The sequence below is a fragment of the Bos indicus genome, chromosome 17 (assembly GCF_029378745.1).
Source record: "Bos indicus isolate NIAB-ARS_2022 breed Sahiwal x Tharparkar chromosome 17, NIAB-ARS_B.indTharparkar_mat_pri_1.0, whole genome shotgun sequence".
In the NCBI taxonomy this organism is placed as follows: Eukaryota; Metazoa; Chordata; class Mammalia; order Artiodactyla; family Bovidae; genus Bos; species Bos indicus.
In genome coordinates, this window is record NC_091776.1 from 55,018,988 (window position 1) to 55,036,140 (window position 17,153).

General features: G+C 47.2%; 1 protein-coding gene across 6 annotated transcripts in view; it reads left to right on the plus strand.

The window, feature by feature from the left end:
• Positions 1-17,153, plus strand: part of CUX2 (cut like homeobox 2) — a 277,570-nt gene that overhangs the window by 157,803 nt on the left and 102,614 nt on the right. For all 6 annotated transcript variants that reach the window (XM_070769549.1, XM_019977959.2, XM_070769548.1 and 3 more), the window contains one exon: positions 15,729-15,839. In XM_070769549.1, the coding sequence (XP_070625650.1) occupies positions 15,729-15,839 (111 nt within the window). The remainder of the gene's footprint in view (positions 1-15,728; positions 15,840-17,153) is intronic.

Below are 17,153 nucleotides of genomic sequence, written 5' to 3' on the forward strand. Positions count from 1 at the left end.
CCTGGGACAGTGCCTGGCGCAGAATAGGCACTCAGCTGCTTATTTGACGAATGAATGAATGAAGGAATGAATGCCATTGGCTTGTTGATGAGCGGGATGTAAGCAGCATGAGGTTTCCTGGAAAGAAAAACAGTCTAATTTAGAAAGTGTGGTTTGACAATAGCATCAGGTTCAATGTCAACAGCGACCTGTTTTGTGTGAGGAAAGAGCTGGCTTTCCGCTCCTTTGAACACGTTGCTTCATCTCAGCGGGAACTGGTCTGGGCTGGTTGGCAGTCACTGAAGTGGGTGTGGAATGGATGAGCATTGGCCGAGTCAGCCAGACCAGGACCACCTCCCACCACCAGCCCCGACCAGGTCCACGTGAAGGGACCCCCACAACTTAGGTTTACAGAGTTAAGAATGTGGCTTTAAAATGTGAATGAATTTTCATCCAAGTAATGCTCAGCAGTAAAGAATCCACCTGCCAATGCAGGAGACACAGGGTCAATCCCTGGGTCAGAAAGATACCCTAGAGAAGGAAATGCCAACGCACTCTAGTGTCCTTGCGTGGGAAATCCCATGGACAGAGGAGCCTGGCGGGCTACAATCCATGGGGTCACAAAGAGTCAACCATGGCTTAGTGACTAAACAACAACAGGCTCTGAACTATCAGGACAGGCTAACTTGTCAGGCAGCAATGCAGCCTCCCAGGGGTGGTGGGAGAACACCCCAAACTGTCTTCTGGTGGGGAACTCAATAGTTCCATCTCATTAATCCTGAATTTTCTCCCACCCTTACTTTTCTGTTTTCATTCCTCTTTATTCTCATTCTTTCTTTCCTCTTTATTCTCACTCATTCCTGCCTCCAAAATAAGGTATTAATATTTCTATTCTTAAGGAATTGTTATTTTTGTTTTATTTGTGTGAAGCATTTGTAGCTATCAAAGTCTCTTCATGTGCTTTATATTCATTTGATGTGCAGAGAAATTCAGTGAAGTGAATACTCATTCAAAGAATTAAGCTTTCCTCTACACCAGGCACGGACCCAGGTGCTGGACAAGAGAGACACAAGTCCTGCCCTCCTGGAGCTTTTAGTTTTCCTTTGTCTATGTAAATGCTGATGGATGCTCTGTCAAACAGGAGCAAGGAGAGGGTGGATGTCCTTTAGAGTTTGGAGTAGGGGCAAGCATGACCCTCACTAAGGGAGTGCCAGAGTTGAGAGAATGGGAAGGGATTGCAGATAAAGGAAACTGGGCAGATGCCCCAAGGGGTGGAAGAGAGGCTGGCATGTTGAGGGACAGGAGCCGTCAGAGCGTCTGGAATGCTTAGGTTTGGGGAGAGATGTCCAGCACACCTAAACTGGAACCTTGAGCAGTGGCTGCACCCTGTAGGCTGTCGTGGGGGAGACTGGATTCCACCCTTAAGCCCAAGGCAAATAAATCATGGAAGAGTTTCAAGCTAGGAAGAGACAGGAGCTGATTCATGTTTTGAACAGCACACTCCAGCTGCTGCCTGGAAATTGGACTGTAGCAGGTAAGGGTGGGAGCTGGGAGGGAAGGAAAGAGGCCCCGGAAATAGTCCAGGCGAGGGATGATGGCAGCTTGGACGAAGGCGGCGGCAGGGGCGGTTATTATTTCTGGACAGTTAGAGGTATTTAAGAGTAAGATGTGCCTGGGATTCATTTCTTCTTATTATTATTATCCTCTTGCTGCAAGTGGGGAAACGGAGGCTTGGGGAAGGGCTGTGTCTTGGCCAGATCAGAGCTCACAAAAGAAACAGGGAAGCTTGGACCCAGGGCTGCAGAGCCGCTGCCCTCCCTGAAATCTGCACTGTTCCTCAGTCCTCTTTCTAGGTAGCTCAGCCTGAAGTCCAGTCTGCATCTCCAGCTGAGACGTTGCTCACAAGCGTCATCCCCATTTTACAAATCAGGAAACTGAGGCTCAGGCATTAAGATCTTCCAGCTAGAGAGAGTGGAAGAATCAGGATTGGAACCCAGCCCGCATTCCTCAGTCTTTCCATAGGCCCGTAGACTGGGAAAATGAGTATCCTGTGTCCTGGGCCTCTTTAGGCTCTGCAGAAAGAAAGTCTCTGGTCCAGGATAGGCCAGTTTGTCATTCTCCAGTTTTCCCTTAGTCAATAAATACAGTAAAATTCAATTCTGTTCAGACTGTGTGTGTCCATAGGTAGGGGGAAGTTCTGTTATGCTTCCAAATGGAGAGATGAACGTCTCTTTGGATCTGGGGAGAGAACATTTGGAGAGAAGGGTCTCGCCTGTGTTGTTTTGGGACATGGCCTTTCGTGGTTTGGGGAGAGAAAAGGACATCCCCTTTTGCAGAAAGGGTTAGTGTCTTGTCCTTGAACTTTCCTGGTCAGGTCAGTACCTTGTCAGGTAGGCCTTCCTGTCCGTGACTTTATTTACTATGCCACCAAGGCAGGCAGGGCCCTGGGTACAGCTTCAGGTAATTAAAGTCAGCTCTGTGGGAAATGCACATAATGTGGGTGATGAACATTTTAATAAAATGTATGTAGACGAAAAGGGCTGTTGATTCAAAAATGAAATGTAGTCTTCCTCTTCCTCTCCCTCCTCCCTTCCCTCCATTTCACTGAAAGCAGAAGAATTGTATATCGAGGACCTTACACAATTTGGTGTGAAATAAGACGCGCACCCTGGACAGGAAGCAGCCAATTAGACTTTTTATGGAGATGTTGGTGATAGGCTGGGACAAGGGACTCAGGCGTGGGGTCATCTGATTAGTAGGAGGCTACTAGGGACCCACAGGCGACCCTGCCTGGGCAACCCCTATTCAGTGTGGGACTTCTTCCTGGAGATGGCATCACTCAGCAGATGTCTTCCAACGCTAGAAAGGAGAGCCGCGGTGTAGGAGTTGCATCCAAGTGAGGACTGGTCTTAAGGGGTGTGTCCCCATGGATTAGGAACAGCAGCAGAAAGGGGAGCTTTTTGTGTGAACTCTGGCTCCCTTTTCCTCCTCGTGACCCCTACAAAATATTTGTCCTTAAAAATGTTTATCTTCACGCTTACAAACTAGTTTGCACAGGGCATTTGTTAAACACTAATTCCTCCCATTTGTTCAGGGAGAATTTGCAGCTACAGATTTCTCAGGTCCTCTCAGTAACTGCTCCGACAGCCTGGCTCTTATTTAACCAATGAAACCGTGGGCAGCAGGAGGACTGGCACTTGCCAACATCAACAGCAAATCAGGGGACAAGTGGTGGAGGACCCGAGGACTCCTGGGGTGGAGCCCTCCTTGGCCTGCCGCTGCCCCTCATTTGAGGGTTTTCCTCTATCTTACCCTCAACCTTCTCTGGTTGGGACTTCCCTGGTGGTCCAGTGGGTAAGGCTCCGTGCTCCCAGTGCAGGGGGCCCAGGTGTGATCCCTGGTCGGGAAACTAGATCCTACCTGCCATAACTAAGAAGCCCAAATGCCACACAGAGATCCTGTGAGCCTCAACTAAGACCCAGTGCAGGCAAAAGAAATATTTATTTTTTTGAGTTTGAAGGACTTTTTTAGAAAAACAACTTCTCTGGCTGATCCTCCCAGTTGCCAAATGGCATTAGTTTCTTTCCAGTGGGTCCCTAAAATCCACCCCCTGTCTCTCCTGCCTGTTGCCCCCATTCACGTTCACCCACTTGATGCATAGCAGGAGGTGGTGTTTCTGTTCTCCCGGCCTCCAGGCTCATTCCCCTGCCCCTGAGGCTTCCCAGAGCTGCCCGAAGCAAGCGCCTCTCTTCTGCTCAGCAGTTCTCTGTGGCTACCAATTCCTTCTTGCCTTGATCTCATGGCTTTCCAACCCAAATCCACATGAATTCCTACTGTGCGTCTAGGTGGTCAGCCACTCCCCTGCCTCCACGCCTTTGCCCATGGCTCCTTCCTCCTCCAGTGCTTCTCCCAGGTGCTGGTGCCATATTCTCCTGTTAGCTGAAGCCCTCTCCCAGTGCACTTCCCCCAGGACATGTCACGAACGGTATGTGTGATCATCCTCTTCCACCACTGAGCTGCTTGAGGCCCCTAGACCCTCATCTAGCACACAGCAGGCACTTTCTTCCCCACTTGGATTGTATACCTTAGCCCTGTACAGCAGTAAATTTTTCCAGAGCTTTCTAAGGTTGCCACAGAGCTTCTTCCAATGCTCAGTCTGCTCCTGCACTTCAAAAAAAGAGGCTATTCTGAGAAATCATGTTAGAATGGCACAAACTTTGGCATCGGTGCCATGGTTTGGAGAAGAGGGGACCAGGTTACAAGGCCCAGGTCTGCCTTTGCCTGATTGATAACAATCTTGGATGAGTGTTAACATCTCTCTGAGGCTTGATTTCCCTGCCTGCAAAAGGGGTTAAAAGAGGAGCTAGGCCAATAGGCCAACCATGAAAAGTTACCAGTTAGTTCCTGGGATATGATGCGTAAGCACCACTGTGGCACCTAGCAAGGGCGTGGCACATAGTAGGTGTTCAGTAAACACTGAAATGAGTGACTGAGTGATTCTTCGTGTGACCCCTCCCCCTTTATAACAAAGGAGAGGGAAGAGCACAGAGAGGAGCTGCCCGGCCAGCTCACCCAGCTGGACCGGTTGTGTGAGCACTGAGAGGAGATAGTGGGCTCCCTGGCCGCAGCGGCCACCAGAGTGGGGGCGGGACTACCTTGTTTTCCCGGCAAGGTTTTGCATCTGAGAACTCCAGGATATAAAGCAGCAATCAAGGGCGGGAGGAAGTGATCGGATGTGGCTCCCGGGTTCGTGGCGAGATAATTAGGCGTTTGATTGGCATCCTCTCTCAAGGACAGCCACCTCCAGGTCCCGCCTGCAGCAGGAACTGGCTTGTTTTCCTGGCTGATGCTTGGGGGTGGGGGTGGGACCTTGGAAATGGGGGTGCAAGTGCTGAGGGGAGAGGGCTGGGGCTGGGCTTGGCCAGCATGTCTTTCATTTTTCCTTTATTCATACATTCATTCTTTCATTCAACAAACGTTGAGCACCTACTCTGTACCGAGCATCAGGGATACAGCAGTGACCCAAACAAACAAAGCCCATGTCCTTCTGGAGCTGACACTCAAGGCAATAAATAAATAGGGCAGTAACTACTTAAATGCGTTGATGACAACTGCCATTTAGAGAAATAAGCAGAGAGAAGAGCAGGTGAGGTAGGAGGAGGTGCTTGCTTGCTTTTTTAAATAGGATGGTAGGTGAGAAGATGGTATAAGAGCTGAGACTCGGAGGAGGCAAGAAAAAGACCCATGTGGAATGAAAAAAATACAGTATTTCAGACAGAGGGAACAACCACTACAAAGGCCCTGTGGCAGGAATGTACTACATGTGTTCAGGAGCCAGCAAAGATCCTGTGTGGCTGGCGAATGACTGAGGAGAGTAGAAGGAAGTGAGGACAGAAATAAGTCCTGTGGGCCCTTGACATTGAGATGAGCAGTTTGGCCTTGATGCTGAGTCAGGGGACAGCTATGGAAGGGTTTTGAGCAGAGGAGGGACAGGATGTGCCTTGGGGTTGACAGTATGCCTGTGGCTGCTGGTGGGGAGGGCTGTACAGGCGATGGCCGCAGTGGGGCGCCCGCTGCGGAGGCGCCTCTGGTCACCCAGATGGTAGCGGCAGAGAGGGTGAGAAGTGGTGAATCAAGCCGCCAGGGTTTGCTGGTGAGAGCAGCATCCACACGGCAGCCCTGGGCTCAGCCCAGTACCAGGGCAGGGACGGTTGCTGCCTCCTCAGGGCTCAGGGCTGGCTGTGGCCTCTGAGCACCCAAGCACCTCCTGCACCCTGGACCCCCTGCTGGCCACAGGCCTGTCACCCCGCCTGCACCCCCGAGAGGGAAGACATGCCATGACTCCATGTTACAGCAGTAAATCCTCAGTGCAGAGAGGCCAGGGGTCTGCCCAGACTCACAGAGCCAGTAAGTAAGAACGTCTGGACTCGAACCCACTCTGCCTGCCCAGCGTGGGCTCTGGGTTGCCTCCAGCTACAAGCAAATTGACAATGAAACCAGAACTTTGGGAGCCTCGAGGGAAGTCTGGTGGGCCACAGTTTTAATTGTCTGTGTGCCCTACGGGACCGAATACTCTGTGCAGGCAGGACTTGGGTCTGACTTGTTTGGGGCAGCATTGTAGACATTTAAACTATCATTGAGTAACTGCACGAGTGGACGGATGGAGGGATGGACAGGTGGACAGACACACAGACCAGGCCCAGCCGTGCTCCTGGTCTTCAGGCCACATGAGTCCTTGTCTGGAACACACAAGTCAGGGAAAGGTTGCCCCATGAGCATCTGGAGGAAAGAATCCCAAAGAAAGTGTGATCTTGGCAAGTGGCTTTGTTTCTCCACAGGTACCACGTGTAAAATGGAACCTGCATCGCAGGACCATTCATTTGCTCCCTCAGCAGATGTTTCTAGAGCATCCACTGCATGCCAAGCACTGCTGGGAAAACTAAATGAACCTTTGTATGCCAGTTAACATGGACCTAGAAAACCCTCTGTGGGGCAGTTATTATACCGTTGTTATTATCACTGCACTGGGAGTTTGCTTAGAAGTTGTTGGCAGCCTCACCCACACACCCAGGCCTCATGGTTTGGCCACAGTCCTGTCAATGGGCTCTGTGACCCAAGTGTGAACTGTCTGTCACCCCAGCCCAGCTGATGGAATTCAGTAAAGCCAGCTTGGCTAAGAGCTGTTTTTCATAGGCACCGCCCCTTGCCCTGGCTGTCAGATAATTGGCCCAATACATCTTGGCATCTGAAATTTACATACGATACAGGGAGTGATGGATGACTCTGGTAACCCAGTCTGTCTCTCAGCCGAGGCTCAGTTATCCATCTCAGCAGGCTACAGAGCCATCCGTCTTGTCTTCTTGCTCATGGCCAGCCAGCATATGCCCTTTGTCCCAGGTCATCCCTCAGCCCCCTAGGGCTACGTCTAGGGCCTATCTCTAGGGCCACTCTGAAGGTGACATTCCCATCATGCCCAACAGCATCCCCAGAAACCCTCCTCGGTGTTAGCCTGAGACTCCGATGGCAAAGCCCGGAATGGTTCCATGGACCTGAGATGCAGCGTGGGTTGTTTGGCCCCTCATAGAGGACCCCACCTTGCTCCTGCCACAGAGTGCTTCTCATGCTTATATCTACTAACAGCCACTCACTCTCAAGTGTTTTTTGAGTGCCTTCATGCAACTGGTGTTTAGTTAGAACTGGTGGCTACAGTTGTGAACAGAACGGGCACAGTCCTCACCCATAAGGACTGAGATACCATTGAAAAGAGTATGAACACTGAAGATCCTAAGACACTGTGCCAAGCACTTTACCTACTTACAGTCTGGTTCTCAAGAGATTTTCTCAGTAACCCTTTGGGCACAAATTTTTATCCCCGTTTTACAGACACTGAAACTAAGGTTGAATAGCTTGTCATACTGCTAGTGAGGGAGTCAGAGCCAGAATTTGGACACAGGTCTGTGGTCCCTGAATATTATCATTGTTCCCCAGACAGAGCAGACTGTTTCAGGGCTTCTGACACATATCATTCATTCATTTGACCAACAAGCATTTCTAAAGTGCCTACTATGTGAAAAATAGAAACTATTCTAGGCACTGAGGATAAGAAGCACCATAATCTCCGTCTTGCTATCTTGGAGTTTTCATTCTAGTAAATAAAACACACAGTGTATTTGATAGTGATACATGTTAAGAAAAACACTAAAGGCAGGAACGAAGAGTCCAGTTAGGGGGCTGTCACAATAATCTCATTTCCTCTGTGTGGGATGCTTAGCTTCTTAACCAGCTCATCCCCTGAACTCAGGTCACATGTTCCCACCTTGGTGACTATGCCAATCACAGCAAGTCACCTTGCTCTCTGTGCCCCCATCATGCTTTATTTGTACTTTTCATGTTGTACTTAGACACACGGAGTTGGAATTGACCTGTCACCTCCACTGCACTGTACATTCCTCAAGAACAAGGGCTGTATTGGTTAATTTCTGTATACTAGACCCTAGCACTGTACCTGGGACAGAACTGATTTGGATGGATGATTAGATGGGAATGGATGGATGGATAAATAGATAGATGGATGGGTGGATGGGTGTGTGATTAGATGGATGGATGGATGATGGACTGATGGCTGGTTGGGTGTGAGTGATTAGATAGATGGATGTTGGATGATCAGTTGGATAGATGATCAGTTGGAAGATAGATGATCTGTTAGATAGATGGATGAATGGATGGATGAGTGAAATGAGTGGATAAATGAATGGTTGGTTGGGTGATAGGATGGATGTTGGATAAAGGGCTTCTAGCCTGGGTAACATACTAGGCCCTAGCAGCCCCTGCCCAAATTGGGAACCACATAACGACTGGATTTAACTAGTAGAAGTAGGTAAAACACGTACCTCTCCCTTGCCCCATCAGTTTCCATACCCACACAGAGGCAGTTCAGGGCGTAATTCAGGGTTTCACTCTTCTCCACCTCTGCTCTGGAGTTGATGTCTTAATTGGATGTCCTTTGTCCCTTTTACCAGAACTACTTATGCCCTAACTTGTCTTATTTGGTTTCAGAGATCTTGGAGGATATAGACAGTATCTGATTCATTGTTTTCATTTCTCTTACCTAATGCCCAGCACCCTGGAGATCATGGGTGGGTGGGTGGGTGGATGGATGGATGAATGTACAACATCTCTAGTTTAATCTCCCCGCAGTAAAGAGAAAGCAGAGCTCCAGGTTTGTGTTGGGGGCAGTTGGTGACTGTATTGAAAGTCATAATCACTGGTCATCCTTTTTTTCCAGACTTGGCCTGGAATCTCAACTGCCACTTCATCCATATATCCTTACAGGAGATAATATACATAAATTGCTTAGCACAGTCCATAAATACTAGCATATATATAGACAGTGTACGTTTTAGCCATGAGCTATTTTCTATAAGGAATGTCTGTTTAAAGTTTCATGTGGAGAAAAGGCTCTAGGGCTTTAAAAATAAAATCTGGTGGCAGATATCAGAAAGGAATAACAGGGGCACAAAGGTGATGCCCAGACTTGGAGAGGAGGATCCAGGAAGCCTTCCTGGAAGAGGAGACATTTAAGCCAAGGCACAAAGAATGAGAAAGATCAACTGCAAAGAAAGAGTGAGGTCATCAGAGCTGAAGGAATTAAGTGTGTTGAGCCAAGAAGTTGGGAGACCCTGCTGCCTTTGGGTTTACACAAGGAATTCAGTCTGGTTGGGAAGGAAACAAAGAGATGGGAAGATGGGGGAAGGACTAGGGATCCAGTGGCACGCAGATGGGCAGTGTGGCGATTGTCCTAGAGCAGTGGAGAGCCAGAGATAGATTTTGAGCAGGGGAGGGACATGCTGAAGAACCGTTTCAACCCCTTCAAAGTAAAGGAGTAACTGAGGTCCTTGCTTCCTTAACCCCTAATCCCTAACAATCACTGCGTCATTTTTAGAAGATCTCTTCGCAGAGTTGGTATTAGGGGCATATTGTCTGAGTGTAGGGGTGTCTTTAGAGCTGAGAAGAGTGTGAGCACATGCTGGGGGGACTAATATGCATATGCAGGGGTCCCCAACTTCCGGGCTGCAGACCAGTATCTCCTGTCTGATCAGTGGCGGCATTAGATTAGAAAGTGCATAATAAGTGTAACGTGCTTGAATCATCCCGAAACTATCTCCATGCCCTGGTCCATGGAAAAATTATCTTCCTTGAAATTGGTCCCTGGTGCCAAAAAAAGTTGGGGACTGCTGTTTTAAAGGATATATATATTTTTTAATTTATTTGGCTGCGTCGGGTCTTAGTTGCGTCATGCAAAATCTTTTGTTGTGGCATATGGGCTCTCTAGTCGCAGTAACCCAGTTACTCCGCAGCAGGTGGAATCTTAGTTCCCCAGCCAGGAACCAAACCCACACCCGCTGCACTGCAAGTTGGGCCACTAGGGAAGCCCCTGTGCGTCTTACGTGTGTCTCCCCTATAGGAGCATGCATCTAGCTCAAGGCTTTATGCCTCACTGACACTTCAGGTCAAGATCCTGTGTTAAATTTCTTTCAAAACTAGTTATTCTTGTAAGATTCCAGATTCTTCCTGGTTGGGGAAACACAGTTGAACAGAGACTGTTTCCTTTCTGGCCCCGTAGATAACCACCAGTTTTCCTTCACCACCCAAGAGCCATCCTTCCCTCTGAGGAAAACCAGCCTCTTAACCAGCTGTGCAGCCTGGGCAGGTAATGTAAGGTTTTTTGCCTTAGTTTCCTCATCTCTAAAACGGGAGAATCAGATTCAATTCATGTTAGCTGAAGTGTCAGACATACCTCCACTGACGGGACATGGGATGACCGCAGGTAGGCCTGACATGGGGAGAAGGCAATGGCACCCCACTCCAGTACTCTTGCCTGGAAAATCCCATGGACCGAGGAGCCTGGAAGGCTGCAGTCCATGGGGTCGCTAAGAGTCGGACATGACTGAGAGACTTCACTTTCACTTTTCACTTTCATGCATTGAAGAAGGAAATGGAACCCACTCCAGTATTCTTGCCTGGAGAGTCCCAGGGACGGGGGAGCCTGGTGGGCTGCCGTCTATGGGGTCACATAGAGTTGGACACGACTGAAGTGACTTAGCAGCAGCAGACCTGACACGAGAAGGGATCGGCTTGTGTCAGGAGCAGCGGTCATCCCTTCTCCGTGGTCATCCATTCCTTCTCATTCGAACAAGAAAGTCTTTCCCTTTAACACTTTCCTAGCACTTGCCAACCTCCGTTTATAACAAAGACAAACAGCAATGCTTTGTTTTCATTGTACTTTTAAAGACTACCATCTGTTCATGGCATCGGGTCCTCTAGTGATAAAAAGAATTTCCTTTTCAAATGTACTTATTTTGGATAAAAAAAAAGAAGCGGTTGTTATGTAAAGGTCAAAAACAGGCGAAATTTATCTATGATGCTAGGGTCAGAATGATGGTTACATTTAGGGAGTACTAACTAGGAGAGGGCATGGAGAGCCTTCCAAGGTGCTTGGAGCATAAATATTCTGTGTATCTATCTGAACAAGGTATATAAGGGTGTAAGAAATTTGAGCTTAAAATTGAATTTAAAGTTATGCAAAAACAAAGAAATGAATCAGTTTGAATGTAAATACCAAGGACTTTGTTTAATTCATGTGGAATATCAATATGGCAGAATGCATGCAGAGTGGTGTGTATGGTTGAAGTTCAGGCAGCGATGAACTGGACAGCCTCAAAACTTCCTTCTGGCTCATATGTTCCAAGACCCTGCGTGCCTGGGAAGCTCCAAGGTTGCCCAGCAAGGTGATGGCAGACCCTCTCAGAGTTAAGAGCGCCCAGACAGTGGGCGTTTCGCGTAGACAAGCAGCAGAGACGTAGGTTCCATTAGAAGAGCCCTTCTTCCCTTACCCCAGCCTCTTCCTGCTGCTCCTAGTCCTGAATGCAGCTCAGCCCCGGCTTCCTTTCTTTCTGCACACTGGCCCGAGCCTCAGCTGCATCTATCATCTGCTCCAAGCTCATTAAAATTATTTCTTTTTAGTTGCAAATGGGCTGTTTATGATGATCATTATTTGAATGGTCTGCGCCGGGCTCCGGGCTGTCTGTCTGCTGCTGATGGCCGGTTAATCAGATGAGTCTTCTCCCCGCCTGGGCCTGGCCCAAAGTCTGGGGCTGTGTTAATCATGGCTCCCCTAGGGCTGGGGGCTGGGAGCCGGGTGGCAGAGGATCCCAAGTTCTGCTTGGTCATCAAAGAGGCCCTGCAAGCTGTGTATGTGCCTGGGAGTTCAGACACTTATTTCTAAAACTCAACTTCAGATGGGTGCTGGTTTATGTTTATGAGAGTTTTTTATATTCCTTCAAATAAATACAGGCCTTTGAGCTTTTTTTAATTTAAATACATTTATTTTAAAAGACTTATCAATTCTATCATTGGCCGTCTTGTTTTGTTAATGTTTAAGTAGTCTTGTCTTTTAGGGTGGGATGGAGTGGTTTTTTTATTTTCTTTGCCTGTTAGAGTGAAACTTGGCAATACTGTGTCATCTTTTTATTTGGGGGCAGGGGTGTGATGCTGGGAAAGATTGAAGGCACAAGGAGAAGAGGATGACAGAGGATGAGGTGATTGGATGGCATCACCAATTCAGTGGACATGAACTTGGGCAAACTCCAGGAGTTGGTGAGGGGCAGGGTGGCCTGGCATGATGCAGTCCGTGGGGTCGCAAAGAATCAGACACGACTTGACAAGAACAACAAGGGGTGTGAGATTTTTACCAACCTGTGAAATCCAGAACTCGTAGAATCACTGATCTAGGGTATTGTTCTCTGAGCTCTCAGTTTATCTAAGTTTAATATCAACCAACACTTGTTGAACAGTTAGTAATGTGCTTGATGCTTTACATGTTTATAACATTTAAAAACAGCTCCCTGAACATCCTCCAGCTAGTGAGGAAGGAACAGAAGCCCAGTGAAGAGCAGGACATTTTAATTTTGCCTTTATAATCCACCAAGGAGATAATTCACACCTGAATTATTAGGACTATAATTTGTTTCTTAGTCCTTGCTTGAATCAACTTACAAAATGTTAGTGTGTCCACCGCATGAGATGATGTATATAAGGAGCTTTAGCGTGATGCCTGGTATGTGTAACGACCTAGTAAGTGATGGTTATGATTATTTATTTGGGCTTCCCAGGTGACGCTAGTGGCAGGAGACATAAGAGACGTGAGTTTGAACCCTGGGTTGGGAAAATCCTCTGGAGGAGGGCATGGCAACCCTCTCCAGGATTCTTGCCTGGGAAAATCCCATGGACAGAGGAGCCTGGTGGGCTACGGTCCATCAGGTTGCCAAGAGTTGGACACAACTGAAGCGACTTAGCACAAAGCACGATGATTATTTACTACTGTTGTTGTTAGTGTACTTACCATAGAAAAGCGGCAAGAATTCAGGGTTGAAAGATGAACATAGATGTAAGACAATGTTGCGAAGAACGTGGACATCAGACACATCATCTGCTCCTCTAGGGATGAACAGCAAAGACACCAAGAGCTGGGCTTGCCTGGGGCTGGAGTTGGAGGCCTACTGATGTTCCACATCCAGTCTCACTCCGCTCTGTCTACAGAATGGATGCAGCAGACAGTTTCGTACCCACTGACAGCCTGGGCGGTTAGGGCGGAGGGAGCTAGTGCACTTGTACGGCGTCCTTGTCTGGTACAGCACATCAGACAGTTGGACTTATCCTGCTCTGAGATTTCCTTTTGGAACCTGGGTTTGATGTTTTAAATAAGGAGTCAAAGATCAACCCCCATGAGGTACTGGGATGCTGGGAGAGTTAGTATCCCAGAGATAAGAACATTGTATCAGATATATCATCATTCTAAATTGTGATGTTAACCCAAGTCTCAGTCCTGTTTGTCCTGTAGCAATGTAAAAATCACACCTTTATCTTCAAGACAGATGAGAAAAACTAAGGAAAACTGTGAGCATCCTGCCACAACTCCAGTTGACCATGACATTCTGGTTCCTTCCCTCCTGCCAAATGAGGGTCTATCCACCTGGCTGCACCACCTAGTTGGGTTTTGTCTACTTTTGATCAGTCTTATTGCTGCAAACACAGATCTTTCCCTAGTCATTTGATATTTTGGTCACAGTCACATGGTTTCTTCATTGGAAACTGCAGTTATTTTTAAATGATGATAAACCAGAAATCTCCTTATTTTCCCTATCACCTTGGTAGACTGTCAGAAATTGTTGCTGTCTTCTCTCTCTCCTCTCCCATGACACCTTGTCCCTTACCTGGCTCAATAATTCATTGGGACGTTTGGACTAGAAGTCCCTGTACCTTGGAGTTGGTGCACCCAGCGCTCTGGCATAGAGTTGATTTCAGAACCTTGGAGAGCACCACACTTCCAAGTCTCTTGCCCCTCTATTTTAATGACTTTTTTTTTTTTTTTTTTGCCTGGACCTTCTCCCTTCTGGAGAAGGCAATGGCACCCCACTCCAGTACTCTTGCCTGGAAAATCCCATGGATGGAGGACGCTGGTAGGCTGCAGTCCATGGGGTCACTAAGAGTCGGACATGACTGAGCGATTTCACTTTCACTTTGCACTTTCATGCATTGGAGAAGGAAATGGCAACCCACTCCAGTGTTCTTGCCTGGAGAATCCCAGGGACGGGGGAGCCTGGTGGGCTGCCGTCTATGGGGTCGCACAGATTCGGACACGACTGAAGTGACTTAGCAGTCTCCCTTCTAGTCTCATGATTCTCCAAAGAAGTTAGACATTTCTCCAGAAATAGAAAGTCCTTCGCTGATTTCTCCCAAAAGCTTCATAGGCAGAGGTACTTATTCTGGGTTTAGGGTAGATGCTCCAGCCTCCAGTGGGTATGAGGTTTATGGTGCTATGGTGAACTGCTATTGAGCAGATTTACCGACTCTCAGACATGATATAAGACAATTACCATGCATTTTGTCTCTTAGACGGAAAAGGATTTGCAGCGGGTTAATAGTACTTTTATTTCATTATCTAATGGTAAAAGTGTTTCATTGTGTGTGCAAGATGAATGCGTATTAGCGATGACAAATGGGGTCTTTCAACACGGTATCAGGCCTCGTCATACATATGTTAGATTAAAGAGTTCACCCTCGAAATACACTCTCGCATCTGCATGTGTGTTTTTAATAAATCTGATTGCAGAAATTTATTGCATCACCGGATTTAGGAAATTATGGGGCTTGATTGCTGCAAATATAATCGGGTGATATATATACAGAAATGCTCCTCGAGTTATGGTCCAGAAAAAAGCCCATCTCGGGATGGTGCAAGAAAGCAGCAGACCACATAAACAGAGCGTTTCTTGAATTATGCAAATGAAATCCATGACAACTCATGGTGAATTGTACTCCCCTTGTGAAACTGCCACCGTTAAAGTGAAGAAAGCTGCGAGAGGGGTGATCAAATATACATGTACGACCAGCAGACATTGTCTGTCATGTGTGAGCCGGAGCGTCCCCCACTTCCATGCCTCACTCTTTTTCTCCCTCCTTGGTGCATCCTGTAAAAACCTGGTCTGAAACCTTCATTGCACATAAGCAGGCAAGGCTGCTTCCAATCCTTTGCTCTGAATCCAGCAGTCTTCAATGAAATATTTCTTATACTTGAAGTGAACCTTAAATGATTTACTGCAGGATACACAAAAGGTCATCTTGCTTCTTATTGGCACCTTCATTTTTCCAAAATCTACTGAAATTAAAAAGCCATCTATATCTTAAAAGGCGTATTTATGAACCCTTAAGTGTGAGTAAGTCATAGTTGGAACAGTTCCCACCTCTGATATATGAAAGCTGTCGACAGCACTTTCTTACACTATAATATGCCCATACAATATGCCGCACTTTACTATTTTGACACGGTTTGGAGATGTTTTCTACAGTTACTGACAAGCTTATGCCATCACTCCCTTGGAAATTTAAGAGGTGGGGCAGAGGCGTAAGGAAGAAATGAAAAAAAACAACTCCACCCAACTTTATAGGAGAGTATTGATCTGGCCTGACTTCTGACAAGCAAAAAAGCTGTCCTGGATTTTTTTCGGTTGCATCCCCAGTTTCGTAAATTATTCATTTGTGCCAGGAGTCAATATCCTGTCTTTTCTCAGCTTTTTTGTAAGTTAAGAAAACTTGTTTGGAATGCTGTTTTGTACAATGATTAAAAAGGAAAAGGAGGAAAAAAAATCTTTTTCTTTTCTCTCTCTCCTTTTTTTTTTTTATTGTTCCAGAAGGAGCTTAATTCCGTCGCTTCCGAGCTGTCTGCACGGCAGGAGGAGAGTGAACATTCTCATAAACATTTAATTGAACTCCGCCGGGAATTTAAGAAAAATGTACCTGAGGTACAGTATAGTTGCTGTTATAGAATTAACTCAGTAGGAATGCAGATTTTTCTCCGTTCAAACTATATTTTGAAAACTATAGACATAAGTGACTAACAAGAAAAGAAGCTAATTAGCCACAAAGAAAAATTACAACCCCCAACGTCTCCGCGTTTCTTCGTATAGTGGCACTCAGCGGTGCTGTCTAGAGTAAGAACAAGACGCTTCTCCATGGAAGTCATTGTTTTTGAGGGCTCTGTACAACATCCATTTTCTCCCCACATTAGCGTCCAAGTCAGATGCTTGGCCTTGACAGCAAAGACAGTTTGTCTCGAGTTCCTGATTTTGTTTTGCTTTCCCCTTGGCGTCTGGAAGATGGTGGCTGTAGACTGTCACCCTCTCCAGCCCTTCCCTTAACCTCCCAAGTCTGAAAGTGGCACGCATCCCCCATAAATGTGCCTCATTCTTCACCCCTTCCTTTGCAACTCCAGCCACCAGCGTTGTCTTTCTCAGCTGCTATGAGGGAGGTCCAGTTAATGCCCAGCCCCCACACTGTAAGAGTCCCGCAGGGGAAAAGACAAGAATGGACACGTTTCTTTCTTCACAGGGGTGAATGTGTGAATTTTTTTTTCCTCTTCTATCAGGCCCCCTGTTGCTCCTCAATTTTTTTTTTTTTTTTAATGATGGAAGAAGAAAACCTTCTGACTCCATATAATGTTGGCAGGGATGTGACATGTCAGAGCCATGAAAACGGGAAACAGATACCTGGCCCATTCCCAAAGCCAGCCGTGCCTCTCTGTGGTCAGCAGAGGGTGGAGTTCTCTGTCTCAGCCCACTCAGCTCTCTGCCCACTCAGGTGGCCTGGATCTTGGAGGAGAACCAAACAGGGTCTGCCATTCCAAAGGTATTAATGTTAGACTTAGACATGTTGATTCCATTCTGCCTGTTGGAATCACCTAGGAGTCCTGTTGTCATCTTGCTGATGGAGGAGGGGGCCATGGAAAGATGGAGAAGAAGCAGGCTACCCAGAAATCAGGCAACATAAACTCAGGGGGGTCGGTCTCTTTGCTGTGAAATCCTCCTCACATGACAGATATTGAAGAACCAATATCTTTGGTTCTTCAAGGCAAGAGTGGGAAATAGGTTCTAGTTAGGACTTGTCCCTGGAGCAAGTCTGGGGGGAATCAGGTTTGAGAGCTGAGAGAGAGTGCACTTGGAGAAGGGGTGGGAATCTCAGATCTGCGTGTCTCCCATGTTACAGCTTTAGAAAGACCAAGTTGAGTCCTGGGAGCTAAGAAGGCATGGGGAGATTCTGAGCATCCTTCCTTCCCCTCT